Here is a 17,290-nt window from a genome sequence, read left to right as displayed (position 1 = left end):
AATAATTTATTTGAAGAGAAAAGGGCAATTTATTTATTTATGTATTTTGCCACTTTCCAAAAATTACTGATTTCCCCAATATTTTAACAGTCTTTTGTGTGGAAACCAGACGACCTCCAAAAAATGTTGCCGACATAAATCGTGGGTAATATTCTCCTCTTTATAGTACAATTTTATTGGATAATAGCTTGCTTTTAGTAGTTTTTTGACGATTTATCAAATTTGCGGGAAACATTTTGTTGGACAACTTGAGATTCGTGTTCATCACCCCAACAAATGAACCACTGGAAACACTTAGAGCAAAACTTTGCACTCGGAGCCCTTTTTGTGCACCGTCTGACTGGACCAGTGCTGCCACACGACTTGTGTCACGCTATGGGCGCAGCTGCCGGCAGCAGCGGAATTCCGAAGCCGCTCCGATCGCAGTGGACATTTGCACCTGCCCCGTGCCCCACAGCACCGCGTCCAGCCGTCGTCGCCCTGCCGCCGTCGCCCTGCCGCAATGCTGAAGGATTGCCAAGTGGGGGTCTTACCGACACAGTGGGACCGTAAGGCGTCTAACAGCTCCTTGCTGAATTCTGCTCACCAGGTTTTGACTTGCGGCAGCTGCGTAGGGCTCGCTTCACATCTGTAAACTACCTACTATTGCCAGTCTAGCCAAACTCATCATTGTAAGAGCCAATTCAAAATTACTTTACATGTATTTATTTTAAAAAAATGGCGTGCATCTCATATTTTACTACTTAGCTGCTGTTTATGTCATGAAGAAAGAAACCCTATATAATCAACAATTAATACATTTCATTGCAGATACTGCATCCATTCCTAATGAATGACTCATTGATGAACTGATTTTTTACTAATTTTATTTCTTGTGTCCCAAGACATTAAATGGAGTTTTACTCCTATGTAAAAGTCCAGAGGTAGAAGAGACTGTAACATATTCCTGACTTACTGGTGGACAGTATTCCCGAATTCGGTTTGAGAGGATTTATGATTTGCTCAATATGGCGGCTACACTCACATTGAGACAAATTTTTAAATGGCTGATTTTCTTCCTCAAGGAAGTGCAGTTGTAAGATGGCAAGAACTATGCCCCTTACATGAAGTCATTAAAGATCACCTAACTCACGTTGAGCGAACGGTAGGTCTGAACAAAAATGACTGACAAGGCACAGTGCATCTTGTAGAGGGTATAGTATGGACGTATTGGAATAATTAATGTTGGGTCATAGTTTTAAAGTAATTCACACGACATGGAAAACTTTGTGGAAATACGTCGATTTACTGGAGGCTAGTTTATCCCAGGGAAGTATACAGAGTGACCGTGGCCGGCCGGGTGGGGAGCGGTGAAGGGAAGCGACAATAGGCAGCTCAGGGCGGCTCAAGCTCTGAGAAAGCGGTAATGGGGCGCAGCCTCCAGCTGCCTTAAGATGGGTGACAGTGAGTCGCTGCTTGACCCCATGCTGGTGTACCGGGAAGCAGATGGAGAACTTGTTCACCTGTTGATAAATGGCCGTCATCCCATTTTCAGCGAAAAATGCGAGAAAGCCGCGCAAAGATACGGTGGAGCAGTCAACAGAGGTCAAAATATGCGTGTTCGTGACTACAGCAACTTCACACTGAATTCACGGTCGACAGTGTGTGAAGTAAATCAGGTGAAGAGCTACTGAAAGAAATACGCCAGCCTCCGATGGGAACGTAGGACCAAGGAATTTGAAGTACTCTCCAGGGAGTCAGAATTCCGGAAAAATAGGTGTTTGTGCAGACGCTAACCTTAATGGGTGGCCTGGGAGGAGGTAAATAGCAGAAGTTGAGAGGAAGGGAAATTTTGTGGGAATTTGTTCACTTCCCAGAGCAGGCATTGGTCAGCGCTTGGAAGTGACGCATAATTAACGCGACTTGCGCTGCAATTGGCGTAAGTGATTTTGCTGGAGGGGAAACCGAGGCGAAGAGCGGACTGTGAGAAGTCTCCGTAGAGGTCTTCCGTTCCCAGCTTGCCTAGAGTGCGGACGTGGCGTTCTTTACTCAGCTTGCCTGAGAAAGAGTGAGCATCTCTGCAGTTTAGGACTTAGCAAATGGAACGATTGAGCTTGGAGATAGAAAGTTTTGGTTTAGCTATGTACTGAGCAAGATAGCTAGGAGTGAATAGACGAGCGCAGCCTTGCAGCACCACGAGGTCGGCCGACGTCCACACAACGACAGCACCCCGCCACGCTGTATTCGGTGACATTGCGCCCGCTCCAGCCACTGATTAATTTGTTGGATCACGTCGGCAAAGTTTCCACGAGGGTTTCATGGGCCGTGTATTGTAGAATTCTTCTCGCACTTCGCATTACGCCTGGGTCAGTCGATAGGAACTACTTTTGAGTTATCGCGCTTTACTCCACACAAACGCAATTTATTACCACTGCCTGATAGGAGAGTCTTGCAATGTGATGATTGAAGGTCGGGAGTTAAAATAAATTTGTGCTAATCGACTGCATCTGTTTTCAATCGAGTAGTTGAAATCCCAAGTCACTTTCTTAATTAATTTTATGTTCAACATTTGCATCTGGTGTTCAATAGCTGAATATAACATGAATGTGCACCCCTTTTAATTAAAAGTGATCAATTCTGAATAAATTAATGTCAACACTGCCACCGCAGTTCAGTCAGGAGTCACAGGGCCATATTACTTTTTTGCGTTATCCGATATTGCGGCAGTTTTGCACTCTCTGTTGATCTGTTAGTCAATTAGTTGGGGTGAACACACGCCAAAACCAGCTAAGTGACGGGTGGGGTCTTACACAGTAGTACAAAAACGACTGTCTTTCGACGGTTGAAGCCAAGGCAGGATGTGAAACCTCTGTAGACATAACAAATCGTCAGTTCTCCAAGTCACAGCAGGCAATCCTTGGCAGCTTCCTCTCCGAACAGTTGCTACTAGCCATAATTTTTTATGTCGGGAGCACACCGGTGTGTAGATGTTCAGAAGCCGTGAAACTTGAGACGGCCAGAGCCCCTCCCTGGTTCGGCAACGTCTGCAGCAAGACGGTTCTGACTCTCCGCACTTGCTGCGTATAGTGAGAGGAAAGTTTGCCTCTCGTTACTTCGAGCAGAAGAGAGTAATGCCGGTCGCATGTGGGCTCCATCGTTTCCATTGGACGAACGTTGCAGTGAGACCACACTCTCCACACAGCGTGCTTAACAACCATCCCTGTAGACTGTTGGGTCTCTCACACGAATTCAACTCTCACCAGCAATTTAGTATCTGGGCCAATTCATTCATTTGACGGTTCAGTGTGTTGACCCCTGCCTACGACTAGAAACGATGTGACTCCTTTCTCCAGTCGAGACTGAGGTAGAGCCACTGCTACGGTCTGAAAACTGTATGATGAACAGTTTATGACCGGCTCGGCTGCCTGGAGTTTAAGGACTCTGCATCGGCGGGGGGTGTTACAAGCCCAAACCAGAATCATTTTTCCCACGCACGATTGTGAAAGAATTATAACATACTAGTACTAGAATTACCCTGCGCTACACACCTTAAGGTGGCTTGTGTAAAACATAGGCAGATGTAGATACAGATTTAGCATTAACACTAGACGGCAAATGAATAGCAGCTGAGTACCCAACTTTGCCTGGGTATGTATTTATCCCAATCTTCTGTCAGTCCATCTCCTCCTTCGCCGTCTCTCTGTCGATCTCCATCACCCCATCTCTCTGTCCACCTCCTCCACCTCCATATTCGGTCCGGAGTGGCCGTGTGGTTTGAGGTGCCGTGTCACGGATTGCGCGGCCCCTCCCGGCGGAGGTTCGAGTCCTCCTCGGGCGTGGGTGTATGTGTTGTTCTTAGCATAAGTTAGTTTAAGTACTGCGAAAGCCTAGAGACCAATGACGTCAGCAGTTTGGTGCCTTACGAATTGACACACATTTGAACACACTCTATCCATCTCTTCCTCCCACCTCTCCCTGTCAATCTGCTCCTCCCCACGCTGTCCTCCCCCTAATTCCACTTCCTCCTCCCCCTTTCTCTGTCCATTTCCTTCTACCCCTCTTTCTCCTCCATCAACTCTCTGCTTATCTCCTCCTCCCCCTGTCTCTGTGCACCTCGTCCTCTTTCCTGCTCCTCTCCCTTCTCTCTGTCTATTTCCCCCCTCCCCTACACCTGTAGTTCTACTGTTCCTCATATCTGAGCCTACCTCCTCGTTCCCATTGCTGCCGTACATCTCCTCATCCTCCCTTCTCTCTCCACGTTATCACCCTCACTCCAGTAGTAGGCTAGTGGTTCTTACACCTACAGTATTTCTTTACATATTGTAACTAATATGTGTTCCATATTTGATTGAAATCGTTCAGGGGTGTAGGATGATATTTCTCCCATGACTTCATCCACGTCTGCACATGCCCAATACGAGTATATTTCACACATATTTAATAAATTTCACGCGTTTTTGTAACGTATCTCACCTGTATGTCTACGAAATTTTGCCCAACAGTTTCATTTCCCCCCAGCTCAATGTTTATGACGCTGTATCCCCTGAACTATCTGCTGCACAATGATACAATTTTACAAGGAAATTCGGAGGTACATGTCCCTACTCTCTGCAAATTGCGCTGTGAATAGAGTTACTTGTAAAGAAGTAATAACTAGCACATGATGCGACAGTTTATGACGTCTTACCTCCTGATATAGGACAAGGATATATCTTTGTAGGTACATTCAGTGCCATTTGTGGATACCGCCTGCGAAATGTGTTCCTAATATAATTAGCAGCAAAAAGTAATAAATTAAAAATTCGTGCCTGATGGGGCAATTTTCACGCACCTTAATATTTGAAGTCATAGCTCCTGAACTATAAGTCGTAAAATTACATATTTTTGTATGTACATTCAGCGGCAGATGTGGAGAATGGAAAGCGTCGCTAACAGAATTAACAGCAACCAAGTTATGATTGTAATTGTCTTGGATGATTGAGTAGTTTTTCATGTATCTTAGTGTTTATAACGACATACCTTCCGAACTAAGTGTTGTACAGTGATGGAAGTTTCTTGATGCATTCAGTGATACATGCGCATACTGACTGTAGAATGTGTCTCGAATACAATTAGTAGTGAAGGAGTAGTAAGTTTAAACGGCGCGCTTCATGTGGCAGTTTTACAGTACGAACAGCGAAAATGTAGAAAGCCTTTCGTCAGTTTGTGAGCATCCTCAGCGAGAAGCTTCGTAACAGTTCAAAATCATGTGTAGAGTTTGTTGTAAGTTCTCATTCTCAAATATGGACGCCTAAAATGCGGATGTCCTCGCGTCGTGGGCTGCACTGCTTCTTATCACCCCCCCCCCCCCCCCCGCCCCCCGAAGCCCTCTGATGGTTGGGTGGTTCTTACCCTCACAGCGGTTCTCTCTACAGAGTAAATGATACGTGCACTAAGTTTGGTTGAAATTGTCCGAATGCTTTAGGAGGAGAGGTAGAAGATAGGTACGTATATACATACGTGTATCCATTTTTATAATTCGTGTGGATAATGTAACTTTTTTTTAATAAAGTTGTCAAAAATGGCTGCTCCGCGTCCATTTGTCGCTGTTCTGTGAGGAAAGGTATAATGCTTTCGATCCGCTGATAACAAGCGTGTGCTCTACAAAGAACACAGTCAGACTGCACTATTTTCACAGAACGTTCCCATTAATAAGATGGATCGCTTTCTCCACTCTTGACATACTGCCCATGAAATACCCTGCCAGAAACATCCCATCCTATGTCCATACAACGCAGTGTTATTCCTTTCTCTATGCTGAGAGCTCACAGTCAGATTCTTGCGTCTCTTGTAGAATGCTCCAGTGCTCATAGTGGGTTACCCAGCTGGAAGTATTATGTCTCAGTGAATGTTTTGCGAAGAAAATCATATAAAACTATATTTTGACAGTTTTATTTTGAAAAATATAAACTTAGTGCATATTAAAGCTTACACACACACCAGTAAAATTTCAATTCACGTAAAAAATCATCATTATATATGTTTGACATACAGTTTACTATTAATATGTTTGTAATTGTGTTATCTGTCTACACACTTGCGGAAGGTAGCTGCCGAAGAAGTAACCCCAGATGCCTTAGGTATGTCTGCGAATCCGTCCAGGAATGCAAGTCTGACGACTTTCAAAATAATACGACTCCAAACAGGCTTAGTCACACTGGGAAAGATCACAGCAACATTACAACATTCCGCTAGAGCACTCAGTTGCTGGGATCGTGAACCTGCTGGTACCTACACCAACATCGTTGTGTGAGAACGAGCAGTCACGTCCACTGTAAGGAGAAAGCCCATGTCTCTTCGTGATGTTGAGAACATATGGCGGCGTTAGTGTATTTGTGTAATAATAAACAGTAACGTGAGAAATTCGTAGAACAATGGATAGCGATAGCATTAAGGAGGTTTAATTAAATTTTTCAGGTGGAGATACTACTTTCTGTGATGGTAGTAAATAGCTTGACGTCAGCAAATAGCTTGATACGGTTAAAGGGCGCTGGGTAAATGCTGAGCACACTTTTGCAACTGACACCGGCCACATCTCTGCTGCAAGGAAAGTAGCGTCTCCCTGGGAGATGCGGTGGTCGTCAGTGGGAGAGAGTGACCTGAGAGTCCACTGTTCAGCGGTGTGGGGAAGCGAGAATCTCGCACAGCTGCTCGCGCTCGGTCGATTGCTGTGCCATTGGGGACTCTGGCCTCACTAAAGTTAACTGACGAGTTAAGGTGACTGTGAAACATTTATGGCGTCTGGTAAAGTAGCGTATATTTTAAACACATCTGAAGATCATCGGTATGGGATGAAACCAATAGTACGACGACAATTTTTGTGATCATAGACAGGAACTAAAGAAACAAATTCTGTATTGGGAATAACTATGACCCCACAGTGGTCCAGGGGTCATTGGGGTTGTTATGGCGCACCTAAAGCCTCTGGGTCGTCAGCTGAAAAATGCTGCTGTTTCTTTGGTGAGCAGTCTCGTTGGCTTCTGGACTACGACGAAAGCGAGAAATTAAAGGGATCTTACTCGACAGCGAAGTAGGACGGGAATATGTGGGCATAAGACCTCTTTGGCGTTGTTGTTTAGGAGGCCGCCGATCGGAAAGCGTTAAGGAATTTGAAAGTGTACCAAGCGACTGCACAGTGGGTGTTGAGCTACTGATCGGAACTGAGTGCGGTGGGTGGGGTGGAGTACTGCGTACGATAACTGAGTGGTGGCGGGTGTGGAGGGGACTGACGGAGTAGCAAGAGCTGTCACTGTGGCGGTGGACGCCTCAGAGGAGTAGCTCTTACAGCGAAAGTTGAAGGGGGTTTGCAGTAGGTTTTCTAGAGAAAGAGGAATTCTGTCGCTGGAAAGGAGGAAACCAACTGCAAGAAGAGGTTATGAGTTTCATAGAATGTTAGTAAGAGGAACATAAGCTTTATTCGCATGGTGAGTAATAATATGAAGTTGGTAACTGAATATTTCGGCAGGTCTCCTTTTAGATAAGAGAACTGTAGCAGTCAATTGTTCAACACCAAACCCATTTGCGTGACATCTTAGTGATCCTTACGAGAGATGAAACAAAAGGTATTTCCGTATAATTCCTATTGGGGTTTTCTTTCGAGTAACGTTTTCCTTTTTACTATATTGTTAGCAAATTACGTGTTGTCGCTGTATTCTGGTGAGAGGACAACTGTTTATGTGTTCAGGTTAAAAAGCCGAATTGGCTATAAATTTTGTTTCGCTTCTGTCGATTTTCTGGCATCGATGTCACTATTAAATGGCAGTGTGTGTTTTAGATACGAACAGTTGGAGGTGCTTGACGCTGTGTGCTTATAATACGACTTTCGTCCTACAGGGTTAGGATTTTACATTCGACTACTGGCCCAGTCGTTTGCAGATAGCTGTGTCGGTGGGTGGTGCTGGAGGCTTTCGAACGTGGGGGGTAGCTGGAGGAGCGGTACGTCACAACGTGAACACTGCGTGCAGTTAGAAATTCGCGAGACTAGGGCGACAGCGGCCGTCATTGCTGGCGCCAGTCCTCGGCCACCATGTGAGCGCACTTCTCGCCGATCATGACGGACGGCACGTTGGTGTTGCCCCTGACGACGAGCGGCATGACGGAGGCGTCGGCCACTCGCAGGCCTCGCACGCCGTGCACGCGCAGCCGCGGGTCCACCACGGCGTCGGGGTCTGCGGCGGGCCCCATCTTGGCGGTGCCGGCCGGGTGGTACAGCGTGGTGGTGAGGTGCGGGATGGCGCAGCGCCAGTACTGGTCGGTGAGGGGCGGCAGCCCGGCGCACGCCGCCACGGGCACGTCCCGGACGAGCACGCCGGCGCGGCGCATCGCCTCCGTGGTACCGAGGCGGTGCGCCAGCCGGATGCCGGCCAGCATGTTGTCGAAGTCCCTGGGGTCGCTGTAGTAGCCCGCCTCGATCACGACCGGGTCGGCGGGGTCGCGGCTGCGCAGCGAGACGCGGCCGCGGCTGGTGGGCCCCAGCAGCGTGGGCAGCACCAGCACCACGTCGTGCCGCTCGGCCAGCAGCCGCAGCGCCGTGCGGTACTCGTCGCCGTAGCTGCCCGCCTCCAGGAACGCCTCCATCCACTCCTTGAAGGTCGGCTCGAACCTCGCGTAGTGGTACTGGATGTCCGAGTAGGTCTCGTCGTCGTCCGGGGCACTGTCCGTCCTCACGAAACCCTGGTAGCTGGTCAGGCCGGTGTCGGACAGGATACCCGTCCTGTTCGTCAAGTACTCGAAAGCGCCCTGCAGCACCTGATTCTTCTTACGCTCCAAATCTCGCTCGGAATTCTCTATTAGGTACGCGAGTCCGGTGTAAATGGTGTGATCTTGAAGGTTGTATCCGACTCTGAGGTCCTTCACCACCGGTATTCCCAGTTCCTCCAAGTGTTCCTTCGGCCCGATACCGGACAGCATCAGAACTTGTGGGGTGTTGACGGCTCCCGCAGACACTACCACTTCCTTCGCGACCTTCACCTCGCGCACGTTCCCGTCTTTGAGGTACTGGACTCCGTACGCCTTCTTCGTCGCGGGATCCACGAGGACTTTGGTGACGTGTGCGTGCTTCAAGACGTGGAGATTCTGTCGGCTCTTCGCCGGTACCAGGAACGCCTTAGCCACGTTCCACCTGGTCCCGTTCCTCACCGTACCGAAGTTGTTGGTGAAGCCGAGGTAGCCGTCCGAGTTGAAGTCGTCGACGACTTTCTGGCCCGCCTCCCTGGCGGCGTCGCTCAGCGTCCGCACGAACGGGTCGTCGGGGCCGAACTTGCTGACGCGCAGGCCGCCGCCCGTGCCGTGGACGGCGGCCGCATGGGGGCGGCGCCGCAGCTCCTCCGCCTCCACGTCCTGCGACTTCCTGAAGAAGGGCAGCACGTCGCGGTAGGACCAGCCGTCGTTGCCGAGCGCCGCCCACGCGTCGTAGTCCTGGACGGGCCCGCGCACGTGGACCATCCAGTTGAGCACGCTGGAGCCGCCCAGCGCCTTGCCGCGCGGCCACGCGCACCGGCCGCCGCGGTGGGCGCGGCACGCGCGCGGGTCCGGCTCCGTCTCGAACTGCCAGTCCGCCTGCGACAGAGCAGCCCGCCTCACAAGGGCCATCAAACTCCTAAAGAAAGGTCTGCGTAAGAGAGAAAGAACCAACTAAAAAGTCATCTCTAAAATTGTAGCGTAAATGTCAAATAAATGACGCAGGAACTTGTGTCGCCGGTACACAAAGCAGCTTCCGTATTGTCAAACCGTGACAATTAAATTACTTATGCTGTAACGATACGGAGCACCACGAAGGCTACAAACAGTGTGTCCACGTGTTAGAGTGGGTAGACTTGTGCCATTTTGTAGTGTTCAATCCGTAGATATGTAGACACCTAGTTGCAGGAGCTAGTCGTGGTCAGAAGGGTGTTTCGTGTAGCTCGAGTGCATTATGTCGGAGCTAAGTGAATTCAAACACAGGAAATTTGTTGCTGCTCTTGTGTTGTGCGCTTTCCTAACCTGTTTGATGTCTCAAGAAGTATCGTATCGAACCGCATATAAGGAAAGCGGGAAAACGTAATCCGCTAAGTCACAACGCAGGCGAAATTGCTTGTCGAGTGATTGCGAGAGACGGTCATTGAGGAGTACAGGACGACAGTTGCGAACGTCATTGTGGAACTGAATGCCGTTCTGGTCAACGCTGTCAGCGGCAAAACGACACGAAGGCAGTTCCATAAGCAGGGAACTGCAGGCGCAGCTGGAATTCCAAAACCACTCATCAGTGACGCAAATGCCCGCCACACGAAAACGTGATTCCGAAGCCATAAAAGGGGGACTATGGAGCAATGGAAGAAAGTTATTTCGTCGAATAATTCTTGTTTCACTTTCTTTCCAACTTCTGGGTTAGTCAACGTCCCAAGAGTGAAACATGGCGGAGTTTCGATGATGACATGGGCACTCATATGGTGATGTTCCATAGGCCCCACGGTTACTTCGCAAGATCTCATTATTGCAAAGGAATATCTGAATATTTTGGCTGATTATGTCCGTCCATGGGACAATCTTTGCTCCCCAACAGTGATGCTGTGTTCCAGGACAACAGCTCCCTGTTTACACCCCACGCATCGTGCAGGACTTTTTTTGGAGCTCAGGCGAGAACTGTTGCATCTGCCTTGCCCAACTGCGTCACAACATCGCGTATCATCTAGCGTTTGCGGTCTTCTTTGGAGACGAGGACGCGTGATCTCTGATGAACCTCCATCATCGCTATCTCAGCTCGCTAGTATTTCCTTTGAAAACAATACAGAAAACCCATTGTGAGCGAACCGTCCGGTTTGCTTTTATTAAAGTCTTTTGTGCAGGTTTTACTATGGCTTCTGACTTCTGGGATACTTGGATTGTTCTCTCGAAATTTTCCCCTCCCAAGGTTCCTTGTGCGGCGAGCGCGAGGCTGTACGAGCTGGCGTGCGCTGCCGTGGGCGGCGGCGAGCGAGTCTCGGGAGACGAGTGTCGCCTGTGTAGCGGCCCAGCGCGGCCCGGCCTGCAGTTGCCGGAGGTACGTGTGTCTGGGCGGGAGACGAGTGTCGCCTGTGTAGCGGCCCAGCGCGGCCCGGCCTGCAGTTGCCGGAGGTACGTGTGTCTGGGCGGGAGACGAGTGTCGCCTGTGTAGCGGCCCAGCGCGGCCCGGCCTGCAGTTGCCGGAGGTACGTGTGTCTGGGCGGGAGACGAGTGTCGCCTGTGTAGCGGCCCAGCGCGGCCCGGCCTGCAGTTGCCGGAGGTACGTGTGTCTGGGCGGGAGACGAGTGTCGCCTGTGTAGCGGCCCAGCGCGGCCCGGCCTGCAGTTGCCGGAGGTACGTGTGTCTGGGCGGGAGACGAGTGTCGCCTGTGTAGCGGCCCAGCGCGGCCCGGCCTGCAGTTGCCGGAGGTACGTGTGTCTGGGCGGGAGACGAGTGTCGCCTGTGTAGCGGCCCAGCGCGGCCCGGCCTGCAGTTGCCGGAGGTACGTGTGTCTGGGCGGGAGACGAGTGTCGCCTGTGTAGCGGCCCAGCGCGGCCCGGCCTGCAGTTGCCGGAGGTACGTGTGTCTGGGCGGGAGACGAGTGTCGCCTGTGTAGCGGCCCAGCGCGGCCCGGCCTGCAGTTGCCGGAGGTACGTGTGTCTGGGCGGGAGACGAGTGTCGCCTGTGTAGCGGCCCAGCGCGGCCCGGCCTGCAGTTGCCGGAGGTACGTGTGTCTGGGCGGGAGACGAGTGTCGCCTGTGTAGCGGCCCAGCGCGGCCCGGCCTGCAGTTGCCGGAGGTACGTGTGTCTGGGCGGGAGACGAGTGTCGCCTGTGTAGCGGCCCAGCGCGGCCCGGCCTGCAGTTGCCGGAGGTACGTGTGTCTGGGCGGGAGACGAGTGTCGCCTGTGTAGCGGCCCAGCGCGGCCCGGCCTGCAGTTGCCGGAGGTACGTGTGTCTGGGCGGGAGACGAGTGTCGCCTGTGTAGCGGCCCAGCGCGGCCCGGCCTGCACTTGCCGGAGGTACGTGTGTCTGGGTGGGCGGCGGCGAGCGAGTCTCGGGAGACGAGTGTCGCCTGTGTAGCGGCCCAGCGCGGCCCGGCCTGCAGTTGCCGGAGGTACGTGTGTCTGGGTGGGACACTGTCTGCTATTTTGTAACTGTGGAGTGCACTCTTCTAGACCTGGCAATGAACTGGTGACAATATGGCAGACTATTGTGGGAGTCTTGTCAGTTATCCGGTATCCTGTCACCACTGTTTCAATTCTAGCTTGTCTAGAGAGCTAAGCTATTTGGCGGTAGTTTTCTTATACCGCGTCCTCCAGAAAGAGGTGAGATTTTTCTACTGTTCCCGGATCGTGGTAACATCTGGAAGCTGAGTTATTTTTGTTATATCAACGTTTGAACAGTGCTGAAGTTGGTCGTGTTTCGTTAACATTCAAATCAACATCAATTGCACGTAACAAGTGTGCAAGTGACATCGATTACGTTTCAGTTATGTTGGTTCCTTGTGGTAAGTGCATTATAATTACCGGGGCTGTTATGCCGTGGTCGGTTGATGAATTCTGTGTCAATTCCCAACGTTTCGTCCCCATCTGCGAGCGGTAGCGAGCCAGTGGGTGTGTTGAACCTTCCATCGAGCTACAGACCCCCTTGGGAGATGTCCTCCGCAGACGGGGACGAAAAGTTGGGAATTGACACAGAATTCATCAAGCGACCACGGCATAAAAGCCCAGATAATTATAATGGACTTGACATTTCCGGCCCTGAAAGTCTACATTTTAGTATCCTTGTGGTAACAAATCTATGTTTTAGCTATTTCCATCCAAATTTGGTTCCTTCTTAACGCATTGTAGAGCCATTCTTGGTGACTGATGTCCTTTTTAAACGCCAGGAAGCAGCCATTTGGCAATGGGGCTTGTATCCGTGTGTTATTACTTAGAGCCAGTCTCTTCATTTAAGTAATCTGGGTTTTAATTTATCGTCTTGTAAACTAGTCAGAGTCTTAACTTGTCCTGTTGTAAGCTTGCCAGTGGTAATTTTTACTTGTGTTGCTATTTAATTCTAAGCTCTCACTACTGTTTTCTTGATACTAATGAGATACATTACCTCTTAGTCTTCTGGAATTGATTTACGTCAAAAGTCGGGAAAGGGCAGGTACATTTTCTAGCTCAGGCTCTACTTTGTACAGTTGTTAGCCAAACTCTACAAAACTGATGTTAGGTTTAAAACCTTCTTTTACTGCGTTACAGTCGGTGTGTAGAACTTGTAACATGTGCGTTGCCATCAAACTGTTAAGCTGTTATTTTTGTAGCATGGTGTCATTATAAATTGCAATATGAAGTAAAGAAACGCGGGATTAGCCGAGCGGGCTCAGGCGCTGCAGTCATGGACTGTGCGGCTGGTCTTGGCGGAGATTCGAGTCCTCCCTCGGGCATGGGTGTGTGTGTTTGTCCTTAGGATAATTTAGGTTAAGTAGTGCGTAAGCTTAGGGACTGATGACCTTAGCAGTTAAGTCCCATAAGATTTCACACACATTTGAACAAGTAAAGATATGTGACGTTTAGCTGTGAAGGAAAAGTAAGCTTTGAGATTTAATGTTGAAACCTAATCTTCGTGTAATAAATTATTTTTTGATAATATGTGTAAAATAATTTTGAATCTGCATTTTAGCGCTTCGTTCCCCCTCCTACCGGTATAGGGAGACTACTGGAAGCTGTTTCGAATGCTAACGGGTTTCGTACAACGTATTACGCTTGGTAATATGTTTTTGCTGTTACTGTAATTTTTGCCTAACTCGAGTAATTCTCATTAGTAGTACAGAAATTTTATGCAAATGTGACTTGAGATACTTCTGCTTCTCGTTACTGCCCATTATCTTGAAAGCATTTAATGCTTCTGCGAGGATGGAAAGAAGGTAAATTAAAGTCTTCACGAGGGGTGTGAATGAAGAACCACAAGGAGAGTTATCAACACCATCCGTGAGAGTACAGATTGGAGGTGTAACCCTGATTTTGTTGGATATCATCGCAAAAAAAAAAAAAAAAAAAAAAAAATTAAACGACCACGTTTTGTCGGAGGTACCGTCTTGTCACTGGCTGGCTTATGCCTGAAATGGTGTAAGGCGGGATGGCAGTGGGGCAGTGATCTTGACCTGCACCTCCGAAACGCGATTCTACTCTCTCAAGAACTGCGGTTCGTTGCTCTATACGCAAAGAATTTATGTAAGCATACTACTACGCATTAAAATTGCAACACAGTAGGCAGCATGCGACAGACAAGTTCTCTTAAAATGTAACACATGTGCGGATATACAAATGATGAGCATTCCAGCGCAAGTGCACAAACTAGATAGGGTAACGGGTGTCTACATTCTATGTATAACAGAATATTGCTTAAAAGCTCAAATGGTTGAAGTGGCTCTGAGCACTATGGGACTTAACATCTGAGGTCATCACTCCCCTAAACTTAGAACTACTTAAACCTAACTAACCTAAGGACATCACACACATCCATGCTCTAGACAGGATTCGAACCTGCGACTGTAGCGGTCGCGCGGCTCCAGACTGTAGGACCTAGAACCTCTCGCCCACCCCGGCCGGCTACTATGACTGTACTCTCTCCTAACTTCTTTAGTAGTATCGTCTTTCACACAATTTTTTGGACTTTTCGGGAGCTTTCAGTTTTCATGCATAACGTACTTCGTAGTAAGTCGACGTATGTGAGTGACGGTTGTGAGGTCTTAAGCTTTGGCCCGAAAATAGTGCTCAGAAAATTGTTTTCCCATAATTGCAGCGGGTACTTGCATGATTACTGCAATTCAACCTTTTGCGCTTGTTGACCGGTTCGTTCCAAAGAAGTGAAAATAGCTCATACGATCTCAATTGCTGTAGCATTTTATTGAGTTTGCGAATAATGTGAGAATGATAATGCGTTCCAGCTAGTTTCCTCTTTGAACAGCGGTGCATCTTGTCTGCCGCAAAATTCCACTGTTCACTTGTTTGTTACGCGAGTCTTTTGTGAGCTTAACTTTGACATAACAAAAGTTCGAGACACAAACTTCTCAGTAGCTTCAATGAATTAGAAAATTTTATCCCAAGTTTCTCTGTCGCTGTAAAACAAGCGACTTTCAGTAGTTTTCTAGCTTCCGTGCTTAAGGGAAGTTTGTAATGCATGTACTATAAGCGATAATACTCGAGGTGGAACGGAGCCGATTGGAAGCTGCTGCGAATGGATGCGCTGAGCGATGTACCACAACTCACCCACCGCAAAGAAAGAAACCTCAGGTACTATGGTCTCCTCAAGAAACACAATATGCCACAAACCCACTAAAGAGACAGCCTACATTACACTTGTACGTCCTCTGCTGGAATATTGCTCCGCTGTGTGGGATCCTTACCAGGTAGGATTGACGGAGGACATCGAAAAAGTCCAAAGAAGGGCAGCTCGTTTCGTGTTATCGCGCAATAGCGGTGAGAGTGTCACTGATATGATACGCGAGCTGGGGTGGCAGTCACTGAAACAAAGGCGGTTTTCTTTGCGGCGAGATCTATTTACGAAATTTTAATCACCAACTTTCTCTTCCGAATGCGAAAATATTTTGTTGGCACCCACCTACGTAAGGAGAAATGATCATCATAATAAAATAAGAGGAATCAGAGCTAAAACGGAAAGACTTCCTTTTTCCCACGCGCCATTCGAGGAGGGAATGGTAGAGAAGTAGCATGAAGGTTCGGTGAACCCTCTGCCAGACAATTAAGTGTGAATTGCAGAGTAACCATGTCGATGTAGATGTAGAATAAGAGTGGTAACTATCACGACACATCCTCCTGCCTGTGAGTGGCGATCAGTGGTACTCATAGGAGTGGCCGTACACAAGATCTGAGGTGTTGTAACATTCTGTCTGAGCCAGTGTGAGACATTTTACCTGCAGGAGTGCCTTCAACGTCCTGCGTCAAGAGAAAGTAAATGCAAAAGTATAGAATCATGTTAATTGTCAGTAATTCAAACGTATGGCGAATAGCAGTAAAGCTAAAGGATGAAAAGGTTCCCTTCGCGTTAAGTGCATTTGCTTAGGAGACTCATTCAGTATGTTCGAGAAATTTTTTCATCAGTTCTTGAGGCGTAAGTGTACAATCAGCTGAATATTTTATTACATGTTCGAACAATCTATGTCTGTCATCTGGGCTATGAGGTTATACTCGAATAATTCCACCGACTGTGAGAAGAGGTTAAGAACACCAACCCTGGTCAGAGATTTACAAGAAAGCACACAGTATGAAAAGCCGTAACCAGAGCTGGTTATGGCGTCATCGTTATGAATCGACTGGAAGCTTCGAATCAGACTTTGAAAGTTCTGTGCCAGGCTAGGCAGTGCCTTTCTTGCGTTGCAGCACAGCCTCGAGAAACGTTGGGACCCTCTAAATGGCCACACATCGCAGGTGTCTGACTGTATGTGCAACATACACAAGGTTTATTTACTTGAGGCGCTTTCCATACAAACCAGAAACTGATAGTGGCAGTATATGTCGATATGGAAGCGTAAAACCCCCAGAAATGTCCCTACAGATAAAACGATTAAAATGTTAGTCATCAGTTGCGAAACAATTCGCAACCATGTTCCAGTTTTTCAAAGCGTCCGGAAAATGAGCGTAGTTCATAATACTAAGTACAGAAAAATGGCTAAAGGCCGAAACTGACAGCAGTGAGAATTACGGGAAACTCAAGGTGTATATTGAAAGAAGAAGCTCTTCTGAAATGGAGGTGGTGTATTTGTCGCTCTAGTGAAGAAAGTCAAATCCCAGAAATAAAAACTGAAGCTACATGCGAGACGGTTTCGTGAAGCCTTAGAAGCAAGCGCGACAGTAAATTTGTAGTAGTATCTTTTGTAGAGCAACAGAGGCACGTGGTGTAGCAGGAAACTTTTAGAGAAAATCTGTTTCCTTCGTTAATAGGAATGATCCCATATCACACTGTCCCCATTGGAGGAAATTTTAATCATCCAACAATTGATTTGGAAAACTGCCGCTTTTTTATGTTTGGGGGACTGACGAGAACTTGCACGAAATAGTACTAATCGCATTCTCTGACGACGATATACATGAGATACTTCAGAAGGTCACTCATGACGACAATATATTAGATTTAACGGCAACAAAGAGACTTGAACGCTTTGAGGAAGTCCACAATGAAACTGGTGTCAATGACCATGAGGCAGTTGAAACAACAGCGATTAAAAAGTAGAAAGGGCAACTACAACAGTTCAAAATGTTTACATATTCAATAATAAATCAGATCCATTTGCGTCATAGACACTTT

The 17,290-nt window shown here is 48.2% G+C and overlaps 1 protein-coding gene across 3 annotated transcripts in view; it reads right to left on the bottom strand.

Annotated features, from left to right (window-relative positions):
* Positions 1-5,894: 5,894 nt before the first annotated feature.
* The window catches only part of LOC126187726 (glucose dehydrogenase [FAD, quinone]-like), a 44,067-nt gene continuing 32,671 nt past the window's right edge, over positions 5,895-17,290 (bottom strand). For all 3 annotated transcript variants that reach the window (XM_049928970.1, XM_049928969.1, XM_049928971.1), the window contains one exon: positions 5,895-9,576. In XM_049928970.1, coding sequence (XP_049784927.1) covers positions 8,017-9,576 — 1,560 coding nt within the window. In that variant the 3' untranslated portion in view covers positions 5,895-8,016. The remainder of the gene's footprint in view (positions 9,577-17,290) is intronic.

The sequence above is a fragment of the Schistocerca cancellata genome, chromosome 5 (genome assembly GCF_023864275.1).
Source record: "Schistocerca cancellata isolate TAMUIC-IGC-003103 chromosome 5, iqSchCanc2.1, whole genome shotgun sequence".
Classification (NCBI taxonomy): Eukaryota; Metazoa; Arthropoda; class Insecta; order Orthoptera; family Acrididae; genus Schistocerca; species Schistocerca cancellata.
Note: the sequence above shows the minus strand (reverse complement) of the source record. Positions and strands in the feature narration are given on the sequence as shown.